The sequence below is a fragment of the Carlito syrichta genome, unplaced genomic scaffold (assembly GCF_000164805.1).
Source record: "Carlito syrichta isolate Samal-C Ts95f unplaced genomic scaffold, Tarsius_syrichta-2.0.1 Scaffold309885, whole genome shotgun sequence".
Lineage (NCBI taxonomy): Eukaryota > Metazoa > Chordata > Mammalia > Primates > Tarsiidae > Carlito > Carlito syrichta.
The window spans coordinates 469,733-482,335 of record NW_007253981.1 but is presented as its reverse complement, the minus strand read 5'-3'; the positions used below and the strand labels follow the sequence as shown (position 1 = coordinate 482,335).

Sequence of the window (12,603 nt, the reverse complement as noted above, 5' to 3'; positions counted from 1 at the left end):
TACTAGAACCTGCCATCGACCCTGCCATCGACCCTGCCTTCTCTATACCAAGTCTGGCTCTACAATTTAAGACCTCCCTCAGCCCCTCCTCCTCCCAGAAGCCCTCCTGGCATAAAGCAGAAGCTCTCACATGCTGTGCTGGCTGGGACTGCCCGAAGAATGAAACATCTATTTGCAGTGGGGCCCGGGGCTGGGCAGGAGTGGTGACAGGTGGTGTGGCCAAAACCCTACCCAAACACCCCCTTCATTGAGGCCTCTATCACCTGGGACCCTCTACCACACAGCCCGTGGCTGCCAATGTAGCAGGGCCTAGCAGCTTCTTGAAACTTCAGTATTGGCTCTAGGACAACTGGTACACAACATCCAGCCAATTAGCTGCTGCCAGGGGCACAGGAGGGAGCAAAAGCTAGACCCAAAGTTTGAAGCACTTTCTGCCCAACTTTGACTTAAGCTGCATAGGGCCATGGGAAGACCTGTGTCAAGTGTAGTTTTTGGGTAGACGTGCTAAGACAGCCAGCACAGACCCCAGAGGGACCTGGCTAAAGTATACGTATGGGGAGGTCCTTTTCGTGTGACCTCAGGGTGCTAGGTAAGAGACTGAGAACCATGCCATGAAGCTGTGCTGGTTGGACGCAGTGACTCACGCCTGTAATCCCAGCACTTTGGGAGGCAGAGGCAAGAGGACTGCCTGAGTCCTGGGGTTCGAGACTAGCCTGGGCAACTTGGCAAGACCTTGTCTAATAAAAAAATTAGCTGGGTGTGGTGGCATGCACCTGGGGTTCCAGCTACTTGGAAGGCTGAGGTGGAAGGATCACTTGAGCCCAGCAGGTAGAGGCTGTGGTGGCCATAAGTATGCCACTGCACTCCAGCCTGGGTGGCAGAGTGAGTCTCCGACTCAAAAAAAAAAGCTGTGCCAATTTTAAGATCCATGGGTAGGGGCAGTGGCCAGGAGAATATTGAGCCAGGAAGGTGGTCCCAGCATGTGGTGAGGCTTCCAAGGGATTGAGGCAGAATTGCTTGCCCTTGAAAAGAATGACAGCAGCACTGTATACAATAAACAAAAAAATTTGTATTAGAACATATACACTCAGGGAAGAAGGAGGTATCTGCATCATCAAATGTGGAATGTTGAAGAAACAGTTAAAATAAATAAAGACTCCAAGCACAGTTGTGGCTGGCTCAGGCTGGGGCTCACAGAGGCCACTGCGCATCGGCTCCAGGCAGCAGAGGCCACCACCTGGCCATACTGGCTTCTGCACTGATGTAGCACAGCTGTGCCTGGGACACAGAGAGTCTTGCAGGTACTGAAGCAGCCAGAAGGCTCACTCCCCACTCTCTTCACTTATCTCTGTGACAATGTCTATCAGGCTCTGGAGCCCAAAGATATAGCCAGCATCCTGGCCCTCATGTACCACAGTGTCCTCGCCATACAGCCTGCAGGTGGTATGCGCAAAGTCAATCATGCGCACATCTACTGAGCTGGTGCCGATGGGCTTGTAGGCATAGGCACCAGCAGACTCATCAGCTGACTCCTCTGACAGGTCCTCCAAGTCTTCAGCATCTGAGTCCAGGGCCACTTCGGGCCACTCCTTGCCATCATAGATGACCAGAAGGGAGCTTGAATAGAAACGGTAGGACTCCTGTCGCTCCAACACTGCCTTGAGCTCGGCTAGCTTCTTGAGCACAGGGCCCAGGAGTTCACGACGCAGGTACCGTCCATTGTGAAAGAACTGGAAAAGTGCCTCCTTAAAGCCCTGTACAGACAGCTTCCGACCATGGTACTTGTTCATGAACATGAGCTGGCCACTGCCTGCCTGGTATACCTGTAGGAAAGAAAGCAGTAGGTCAGGAGCTGAGGGCTATCTCAATGCCTGGACCCTGGGGGTGGGTGATAATGTGACAGCCCAGATCAGATCTGATCCTTTAACTTGTCAAGTATGCCAGTTGCACATGAGCCACTAACACTCTGATCAGCCCCGACATGGGATGCAGCCATTCTACCCAGGTTTGGTCACTGTGTCCTAGTCCTTACTCAGCATCTGGGTCAGTGGAGAGTCTAACTCTACTGCCTTCCTCTCTACTCCTGTCCACAGACTCTGGGCCCCACCAGTCAGTTCAGTCTCAGAAGGGATCACCCAGGCATACATATTTTCCATTTTAACTAGAAAGCAATAGATTCAGATCCAATCAGGGTTAAATCTGTAATCTCTTGAACAAACAGGACTATGCCAGAGTGGGGAAGTGAGAGCCACTGGACACCCTAGTCAGCCCTTGACATGCACTAGCACACATCTCACCTGCATGCCACACACACGCACGCCAATGACAGCAGATGTGCTCTGCTGACATTTTCGGATCTGGTTGGCTGCCTTCTCCTCTGAAGCATCATCACCATGCTGGCGTGTACCCATCTTGAGGTCAAGGACACAAGGCACCTCATAGCGGGAAGTCAGGTTCTCCAGCAAGATAAATTCTGAGTGGTTAAGGAAAATACCCAGCTAGGTGCAGTGGCTCACGCCTATAATCCCAGCACTTTGGAGGGTACAGATGAGAGGATTACCTGAGCCCACGGGTTCGAGACCAGCCTGGGCAACTTGGCAAGACCTCGACTCTTAAAAAAAAAAGCCTGAATCCAGCTGGTTGAGGCTGCAGTAGCTGTAAGTGTGCTACTGTACTCCAGCCTGGGTGACAGTGAAACTCTCCCAAGATGAAGTGCTACTACATGGTGCCTTAGCATTGGCAATCTCAGGGTCCAGTGCCTGAACATAGTGACTCAGAAAAGCCCAAGTCTACAGGACTCCATTAGTTCTGCCACCTTCCACATAGGGAGCCCAGGGCTAAGAGGCATCTTTATTTCTTATCAGGGAACTGGCCTGAGAGCAGCCTGCATGTAGACTCAACAAAGGCTTGGGCTCTCCCAGCCTGGGAGACACACATACACCATTTCCTGAACTCAGGTATAGAAAGGACCAAGGTCTAACAACATTAAGTCTTCAATTACAAACAGAACATCAAGTAAGTTCGGTAAATCCCAATAGCCTTAAATATGAAATGGAAGATCAGTATAAACTCATGAAAATATTTTTCTCTCTAAAATAAATGCCTATTGGCTGGGTGCAGTGGTTCATGCGTGTAATGCCAGCACTTTGGGAGGCCAAGGTGGGAGGATTGCTTAAACCTAGGAGTTGAAGACCAGTCTAAACAACATAGCGAGAACTTGTTTCTACAAAAAAATTAAAAAGTTAGCCAGGCATGGTGGTGTGTACTTGTAGTCCCAGCTACTCGGGAGGCTGAGGCAGAGGACAGCCTGAGCAGGTCAAGGCTAGGGTGAGCCGTGATCGTGCCACTGTATTCCAGCCCGGGTGACAGAGTGAGACTCTGACTCAAAAAGAAAAAAAAAGGATTGAAGGTAATGATGATGCAAAAGAGAAAGACAACTCTAAACACTGTGCTTCCCAATGGACATGTACAATATCATCTCTGAAGGATTCTTGCTAAACAATCAATGTATTCTATTTTTAACATGTTTTTCTTAATAAAAGTTAAAAATAAATAAAAGAAAGGACCCTGGTACTTTCCTCATGTGCCAGTCTGGTGAACCAGGACAGTCTCCCCACCTACCCCCAACCCCTTAGTCCTTGGCAGGTAAGCACTGTTTGGAGACTTCTGAAGAGGTATAAAAACAGGGACCAGCCTCTTGCCCTCTTCCTCTAGGTTACCTAGGCTAAAGCCTATCTGAAATAAGCTGCCCTTTCATAAGGCACCTATCACCTCCCAGAGACCCCACTCCCTATTACCAGCACTCCTAGGCTAGTCCTTAGCTTTGAGGAAGGTGATACTTGCTCATAATTAATAGTTACAGGGTGACCTGGAACCCCAGTAGGGGAAACTCAATCATGACTATAAAAACCCAAGAGCCCTCTTTAATTCCCCTTTCCATCCCCCCAAGGCAGAGATGCCCATGAACAAAGGATACTGTACTGGTTCCGATGCTTTGCATTCTCCTTCATTCTTTGTAACTGTTGCTGGTGACATTTCATGCTCCAAGGGTTATAGTGTTTAAGCTGGGAACTTATATTCCCCTTTTTCTCTACACTGTAGTACAAGACTTCAGATTTCTTTAGCCACTCAAATTCTTCTTCTAACTTATGGCTATAAAGAGACAAGAATTCAATAAGTCAATATGCTTTATTAAAATTCAGGGTCAAAAAGGCACAGATAAACTTTCTGTAGTAATGAAAATCTGGTATCTTGATGTGGCAGTGGTTCCAGTGTATACATATGCCAAAACTCACTGAACACTTCAAATGCAATTTTATCCTATCAAGTTTTAAAGTCAAGAAACTTGATTTTAAAAAAGAAAATCAAGGGGCCAGTCCACCAGTTTTTGACAGCAAGGAGAATCTACGATGCAAGATCAGCCTCTGCTCCCCAGCCCTGAGGTGGGCAGCCTTCACTGCCCTTTTCTAGACAGTACCACTTTGTGGCTTCCAGTACAGTAAGGTTCCCTTGACTCCAAATGGAGACTGGGAAAATATGAATCAAATTCTATGGGAATAAGTCAACCTACTTAGCTATATTATATATAACTTAATTTATATATATTAACTTATACATGTTATTTGAGTTTTTACAAACTCTGCCAAGGTACAAGATTTGAAAGGCCCTGCTTAGGGAGATCCCCAAGTTTTAGGGATGCCCAACCATTCTGTCCCACACTATCGGTAAGCAACCTGAGGTAAAAAGAAGGGTCCTGTCTTGGTTACTATTCAGGACACAGGACAAGGCCTGGCATAAAGCAGTCACAGAAGGAATGACTAAATCTCTTTTACTGCTGCCACTGTAGCTGTTTATCTAAATTGGCATGATCTAATCCAGTCAAGTAAAGAGAAACTAGGCATGCCATGTGGGAACTGGCCACTGAGTGATTAGGCACATACTAAATCTACCTTGAGCCCTTAGCTCCAGGAACTAGGCTGTAACCAAACCCCCAGCACTTCCCTTCCCACATAGCCCACAGACCTCTCAGTCTACACTCACCTCTTCATTTTCTCCTCTTTCCGGTGCTGGCGTACCCAGTCTTTAGGGGTCTTTTCGGTTTCTAAGACATGATGTTTTTTGCTTGCCCACCTTAGGAGCTTACTTTTTGGTTCACAGTCTGAATTATCTACAATGTCCACAGTTCCATGGTCCCCTTTTAATGGATATGCTATTAAACACAAGTTCCTGTCTTCATCTTCTTCAAAACGCACAGATACCACACCTGGAAGGGGGCGAGGAGTAGAAAGGACTTTTAATTTCAAAGGAAGATGCGTTCTAAATAACATGATTTTAACATTTATTTTTTTCTTACCCAGTTCCTTAGTCTCTATGTTGCCAGAGGCCCCAAACTCATCTGCAAACTTAACAAATATCAAAACAGCTAGAAAAGATGACACCATACAAGACAAGCAATTAGGGAGCAAACATGGCTGAGAGTCTTCCTCTCTGATGCACTCAACAAGCCAAGAGCCAAAGAATTACAAGACACATTTTTCCATCATTGAAAATGTTTATTAATTTTTATGTAACTCTTCTAATCCTCAAAGACTTAAAACATTGTTCTTTGTATCTTGTGGGAATTTTTAATACCCTAAACAGAAACTCCAACAGCCCCAAGGCTTGCTTTAAAGCAGAGCCTGAACACAGGAGGACACAGGTTTGCCTGAGGGTAAGAAGCATCCAAGGGTAAGGGAAGTTGGGGTAAGCAAAGCAAAATAAAGGGCAAACAAAACAAACCAAACAGCACAACAGACACCCTAGCAAAGGCTTCCCACAGCACTCCCACAGGGGCCAGTGCCTTTTCTCCTTCTCAAATGTTTTTATTGGTCTTTGAAGTCTCACATCACAAAAGAACAAAACACAAGGCAGACAGGGTTGGGCAAGGGGCATAGACACGTGGTAGCCTTGAAAGCAGCTCTCCCCCTGGAGTCTCTAGAACCTGTCATGTATAATTAGTCAGTCTTTGAGGAGGAGGGGGCTGTCAGGTGGGAACGTTTCAGCAGGTGCCGACGAGCGCCTTGCAAATGACTGGCTGAACAACTTTCCTCCCAGGCCTCTCTGCCCCAGGATCACTCAATCTGCTCAGTCCTTGCTGCCTGCCCGCTCTCTTGCTGCAGGGGAATGCGTGCTCAGAGAGAGACGACACTTCTGAGATGGCCCCCAGCTCTGGGTGCAGAGGAGCCTGGGTGGGAAATTCAGGGGAGCACACTTCCCTGTGGCCACAGGGGCAAGAACCAGGGGAAAAAACGGGGCAAGATGGCCAGCTAACAAAGACCTTTGGCTTTGTCCTGGAAAAAACAACAGAAAAGGACCAAGTGAGGGCCTCCAACTCCCCCACCCCCACCACAATACACATGCATATTCAGAGTACAGAGAGAGGCCCCAGTACATTCTGTCTTCAATGACAATGTGTCAACAGTTCCAGAAGAACCTAAGTTGTTCTGGTATTCTTTTGTATAACCAGGTAATGCACATTAAATATTAATTTATTTAATGGGTTACTCCTTGACTTACAAAAGATTACCCCCTCCCCAGGGAAGACCACAACATGTTAGTGGCTGCTGATATTGCCCAAAGAATACATTACAAAAAGGAAGAAAAAGTCACCATATGTGAATCAGGGTTGCCATCATATAGCAATTCAGGAACATTCCATAACAGCAAAGGGCTTTGGCTAATCAGCACAGAACTCCCACTCCTGCATTCCATCTGACTCAACCCTGCTCCCAGCCTACCTAATCACCCGGGCTTCTGGCTTCCTGGAGGACAAAAAGCAGGCGGCAAGTATTCTGGGTAAAATCCTCCCAAAGTCTTCGCCCACTGTCCCCCACAGGGGACTATGGGTTACTGTGATCAAGAGATACCTGAACATAAAACACAACTACACTTCTACCAAAAATAAACTCAAAACAATTTCACAAAGCAAAACAGAATTGAGCAATCTTACCAGGGCTTGAAAACTGAGGGTGTGAAGTACTGGGCTAAAGGTGAGGAGGAAGGGGAGGAGGAATAGCATGGAGTGGGAGGGAGTGAGGGCCCCAGGGATGGCTGCCAGACCCTTTTGGAACCACAGATCCCTCTCATCTCCTCAAAGCTGGGGGCTCACCTTTGTACTGGGGAGTAAATTTGCGCATCTCAGCTGGGAGGGTCTCGTAGAACTGATGTTCCCTTGGAACAAGAGGCTTGCACAGGGTTGTTTCATTGAAGCGGAGCACGCACGAGTGCCCCCCGACTTGGTGAACAAAGGGCTCCAGCAGGACGCCCTTGGTGCGGGGCTCCACGTCCATGGCCCTGAAGGCTGGGCTCATCCTCCGGGCACAGGCGGCAGGGAGAAGGGGGAGGCAGCGGGGTCCAGCAGCCAGCGCGTCCTCCGTCTGTTGTCTGTCCGTGCGTCTATGTGATCTCAGCTCCTTGGCTAGCTCTGGCCAGAATGCTCTGCCGGAAGCAAACACAATGATTATATGGGGGTTTGAAGTGGCCCGGAAACTGCCTTAGAGCAGCTCACCCTGCTCCTCCAGCAGAAAGACAAAACAGCTTGAGCTCAAGCGGGGACCCGCCCATATGGCCCACATCACCCGCCTCCTCCCGCAGAAAAGACAAACACTCTGAGCTGGGGCTTTGGTGTGAGAGAAGCAAAGCAGACAGGCAAGGAATGGGCTCCAAGGGCCCCTAAAGAAGCAGTAACCCCCACTACAGCGTTGGAAGGCCACTACAGCAGGCAAAACACGCTACTGTGATGAGGTGAGCTTAAAATCTCAACCCTAATATTCAGATTGAATCTTACCATTTTCTAATATAATGATTGTCAAGCTTAAAATAAAGTCTCTCAATTAATTATATTTTTATAAAATGCATTTAAATATAGGGAAAACCTGTTTATAAATCATCTAATAAGATTTATTTGTCCAGGTTGTGCACACACACTGCCCCTGCCTAAGGCCAAAAACAAGCCCCGTTAACCTTATTAACAATGGAGCTTGGGCTCAGCTTTAATGATTAACGTCTGTATCTAAAAACAACTGATCGAGGCTAGCTGACTCTGTTGAAAAAGATACACAGTGTTCTAGGTCACTGACTATTTTTATCGGTTCTATCCTGATGACCAAAAGCTAGGGCACACACCTTTAAAACAAAGTTTCGCTCCTGGGGCAATGGGCTCTCATCCACTAGGCCCCAGTCACACATTGGATGCATACTCAGCAAAGCACACCTCTGTACACATCCTGTTAACTGTTTCAGGGCATGTCAAGCTAGTTTTGTTTTGTCTAATTTACAAACTACACAGTCTCTACTAGTACTACTTACAGGACTTAAACTATATTTCAGTATCTGTAAAGAGATCCTTCTGTGAACTCCAGTTCCCATGACTCCAACTGAGAGCTGAATGAGGATGGATCTTGAAATGTGCCCTCTATCCTCTAATGTGGGTAAAGCACCTATTATGTGCCAGGCTCATTATGGGAACTTCTTACGTCATTTGGTCCTCATGATACTTTCTGTGAGGTGGATACTATGCTCCCTGTTGCAAAAATTGAAGTTGATGGAGGAGTTTAGGAAACTCATCCAGGGACAGGACAATAAGAAACTGCTCCCAAGTAACCCGACTATTGGGTGCCCCACAGTTGCCTCTAGGGACCACAGTCTGGCACTTCTGCCTTGGTACAGCATTCCCACTATGCATATGATGGGACATTTAGCTTGTCCCATGAGAGCTTTCACCACATATTCATATTTTCTTTTTATAAAGTAACCTCTTTTAGTTTGTTTGGCTTTTTTTTTTTTTTTTTGAGTTGGAGTCTCACTGTTGCCCAGACTGGAGTGCAGTGGCCGCTCCCAGCCACCGCAGCCTCGACCTGCTGGGCTCCAGCAATCCTTCCACCTCAGCCTTCCGAGTAGCCGGAATTGCAGGCATGCGCTACCACGCCTGGCTGACTTTTTGATTTATTGTAGAGATGAGGTCTCGCTGCCCAGGCGGGTCTCGAACCCGCGGGCTCAGGCAATCCACTCACCTCAGTCTCCCAAAGACACAGGATTACAGGCTGAGCCACCGAGCCCGGCTAAAGTAACCTCCTTTAAAGAGTTTAAGCTGGTGTTAATCCCTTCCTTTCAGAGAGAACATGACTGGGCCCTAGTTGGACTCTTTTCCTATATGCAAAAGACAGAGAACCTAGGTCCTGATTGCCTGGCACTACCTTCTTATCACCACAAAAGCCTCCAGTAGGGCATGTGAAATGTCCAGAAACTCAACACAGGCAATGGGACTGTAAATGAGTACATTCTAGCCATTCCAGACTCTCTCCAGATGATGGAGACTGTAAAGGAGTACATTCCAGACTCTCTCCAGAAGATGGAGCTCTAAGATGACTGGCCACACAAGTCCTTTCTCTAGGTCTACAGATTGGTTCACACTAGTCTACTGTCTTGAGTAAGAACAATACCAAAGGAAAGCTACTGAATCATGGTTGGCCTGCCAGTACCAAAGCATAGGTAAGATACCATAATGATTAAGGTGCACAAGACACTTCTCATGGGCCAGGATTTAGAAACACAATACAAAATTTTCATTAAGGTGTAAAGTTGCTTTTGGTATCACAGCAATGCTAACAACAATGCAAATCCCTTTCCAATTCTGCTCAGGATTCTTTAAATGTATTCAATTAAATAGAAACACATCTCTCTTACCCATCCCTACCTCCAATAAAAAATTTAAAATAAATAAAAACAGTTCTTCATGGCATCTCTAGAGAGTGTGGCTCATGAATACAGCTGGAGGCCAAAAGGCCAGGTGAGGGACTCCATCTTCTCCTCTCAGGTCCCTAAAGTATTCATTAGCTGCTGGGTATGATGTGGCACTCTGCCCCTCTCCCTCCTGCACCCAACACTGGCAGTCCATAGGACACTGCTCCCGGGAGAATCATCATCATTTTGGGTAGAGGAGTGGGGAAAATAAACTCATTCTTGCCTGAGCCAAGTCTGTAGGCAGAATTAAGGAGACAATTGATTAGCCTGTAGTAAGGTGGAGCCAGTTCTGCTATTCAATTGCTTAGAGTAAGACTCCAAAAGTCCCTGGTTTCCCTTGTGTTCCACTTTTCTGGTCTGTAAGACAGAAAAGACAGATTGAAAGTAGACCTCTACTCTATGGGTTGTGTAAGCAAATTAGTGAGTAGTAACCACTAATTTTTTGGGTTTTTTAAATAAAATAGAGTAAAACAAAATATCAATGCATTACACAAAATAAAGTTATGTCTCATTTTGTGATCTTTTTGTTTCAATTATGTTCAGTCTCTCAATATGAACCTAAGTATGGCTTCACTTTACAACATATTTCTCACATTTGGAGTTGCAAAGAAGTGGAGCTTCTGTTCTAGGGTTCCTTACAGGCTCTATCGCTGAAAAAGTGAAGATTCAACTTCCCAAGGATTGCACAGCAAATCCACTTCCTTCCTAGGGGCCTCAAACGGGCCAGAAGAAAGAAAAGTCCCAAAGTACCTGCTCTCTGTTTCATCAGTTACTGTGTGTGTGTGTATGTTCTACAAGAGCTTTGAGCAGTGGCATCTTTTTAAGGTTTAAGAATTACTTTCCAGCCGGGTTCGGTGGCTCAGCCTATAATCCCACGCCTTTGGGAGGCTGAGGTGAGCGGACTGCCTGAGCCCGTGGGTTCGAGACCCGCCTGGACAGCGAGACCTCATCTCTACAATAAATCAAAAACTCAGCCAGGCGTGGTAGCGCACGCCTGTAGTTCCGGCTACTTGGAAGGCTGAGACGGAAGGATTGCCGGAGCCCAGCCGGTCGAGGCTGCGGTAGCTGGAAGTGGCCACTGCGCTCCAGTCTGGGCAACAGAGTGAGACTCCAACTCAAAAAGAAAATAATTACTTTCCCAGGAATCCTGGAGTATTAATGATTATCTTAAAGCCTATGCAATGTGTGGGCCCTGTACCTAGAAAGATAGGAAATAACTGCAAAATACTGGCTTCAAATTTAGTATCTATTTTAGCTTTCCACATCGCCTTACATTTGTCCATGAAACTATGGACAGATAAGGACATAGAGTATGATCTGTCCTAGGATGGGTTATAGTTTTTCCCACAGTTCATCCCCCAAATCTACCAAATTGCTTTAAGGATCTGCTGGTAACATTGTCTTAATATTCTTAACCTTTTAAGTGTTGCAAATAAAACGGTTATGACTCATGAAAGCCTCTGGGCCCTTAGCCCTTAGCTCACTCATCCATAATTTAGTTAATAAGGTTATAAACGAGATCCATTGGGGCCACTAACTCTGCCTCAAGAAAAGCCCCAGGGTCAGGCAGTCTAAGAGGATGGCCATGAGGCACACTAGATGGTGGAAAAACAACCATCACCACCAGAACCTCCTCGCTCCCTGTTGAGTCTCAGAGTTACTGCCCAGAATCTGTCAGTACGTATTCATTTATCACTCACGACTACACTACCAGGGCCCGTCACTGAATCTCTCATGCACTGGTGGTAAGAATGCAAAAAGCCACTTTGGAACAGTCTGGCAGTTTCTTATAAAGTTAAACATATACTTACTATATATATATATAGCAATCCCACTCCTAGGCATGTAACTAAGAGAAATGAAAACATTTCCACGCAAAGACTTGCATACAAATGTTCACAACAGCACTATTCACAATAGCCAAAAGGTATAAACAGCCCAAATACCCAAATATCAAATGAGTTAACCAATCAATAAATTGTGGTATACTCATACAATGGCATATTATTCAGCAATAAAAAATGTACTCATACATGCACAAAAGCACTGTGCTAAGTGAAAGAAGCCATGCACAAAAGACTATATACTATATGATTCCATTTATATGAAATTTTAGAAAATAGGCAAAACTATAATGGCAGAAAACAGATAAGCAATTGCCAAAGGGACAGAAGTACAGGAACACAATTGACTGCCAAGGGGCCCAACAGGACTTTTAAGCATGATGAAAATATTCTATGTTGTGACTGGGTCAGTGACTATATAGACTGTATAAATTAGCCCAAACACATCAAATTATAAATTTAAAATTGATGAATCTCTCTGCATATAAGTAATACTTCAATCATAGGACTGTTTTTCCTTATCCATTTTTGAATTTATAAAAATGTTCTAAGTTATTATTATTATTGGAGTCTCACTCTTTCGCCCAGGCTGGAGTACAGTGGCATGATCACGGCCACTATAGCCTTGATCTGCTGGGCTCAGGCGATCTTTTCACCTCAGCCTTCCACGTAGCTGGAACTACAGGCATGTGCCACACATCTGGCTAATTTTTTAACTCTAGAGATGAGGTCTTGTCAAGTTGTCCAGGCTAGTCTTGAGGCCCTTGGCTCAGGCAATCCTCTCACCTCCACCTCCCAGTGCTGGGATTACAAGCATGAGTCACCACACCTGTACATATTATTATTTTAATATAATAGTCAGAAAATATTATACTTAAAAAGAGTCAAGTTGGGCTCGGTGGCTCAGCCTGTAATTCCACGCTTTGGGAGGCTGAGGTGAGTGGATTGCCTGAGCCTGCGGGTTTGAGACCCACCTGGG

General features: G+C 46.0%; 2 protein-coding genes across 5 annotated transcripts in view; both read right to left on the bottom strand.

Moving 5' to 3' along the window:
• Positions 1-1,049: 1,049 nt before the first annotated feature.
• Positions 1,050-12,603, bottom strand: part of IP6K2 (inositol hexakisphosphate kinase 2) — a 27,780-nt gene continuing 16,226 nt past the window's right edge. The window contains exons 3-8 of one of the 3 annotated variants that reach the window (XM_021717610.1): positions 7,148-7,476; positions 5,354-5,422; positions 5,041-5,263; positions 3,977-4,152; positions 2,298-2,473; positions 1,050-1,823 (exon numbers count right to left, since the gene is read on the bottom strand). In XM_021717610.1, coding sequence (XP_021573285.1) covers positions 1,323-1,823; positions 2,298-2,473; positions 3,977-4,152; positions 5,041-5,263; positions 5,354-5,422; positions 7,148-7,476 — 1,474 coding nt within the window. In that variant the 3' untranslated portion in view covers positions 1,050-1,322. Of the gene's footprint in view, positions 1,824-2,297; positions 2,474-3,976; positions 4,153-5,040; positions 6,330-6,776; positions 6,940-7,147; positions 7,477-12,603 lie in introns of those variants that run through there. The other 2 variants (XM_008068161.1, XM_021717611.1) reach the window with 2 other exon arrangements.
• PRKAR2A (protein kinase cAMP-dependent type II regulatory subunit alpha) overlaps positions 7,419-12,603 on the bottom strand; it is a 139,069-nt gene continuing 133,884 nt past the window's right edge. The window contains exon 12 of one of the 2 annotated variants that reach the window (XM_008068165.2): positions 7,419-7,476. The gene's annotated coding sequence lies outside the window, so the exon portion shown is untranslated. Of the gene's footprint in view, positions 7,477-10,097; positions 10,138-12,603 lie in introns of those variants that run through there. The other variant, XM_008068166.2, reaches the window with a different exon arrangement.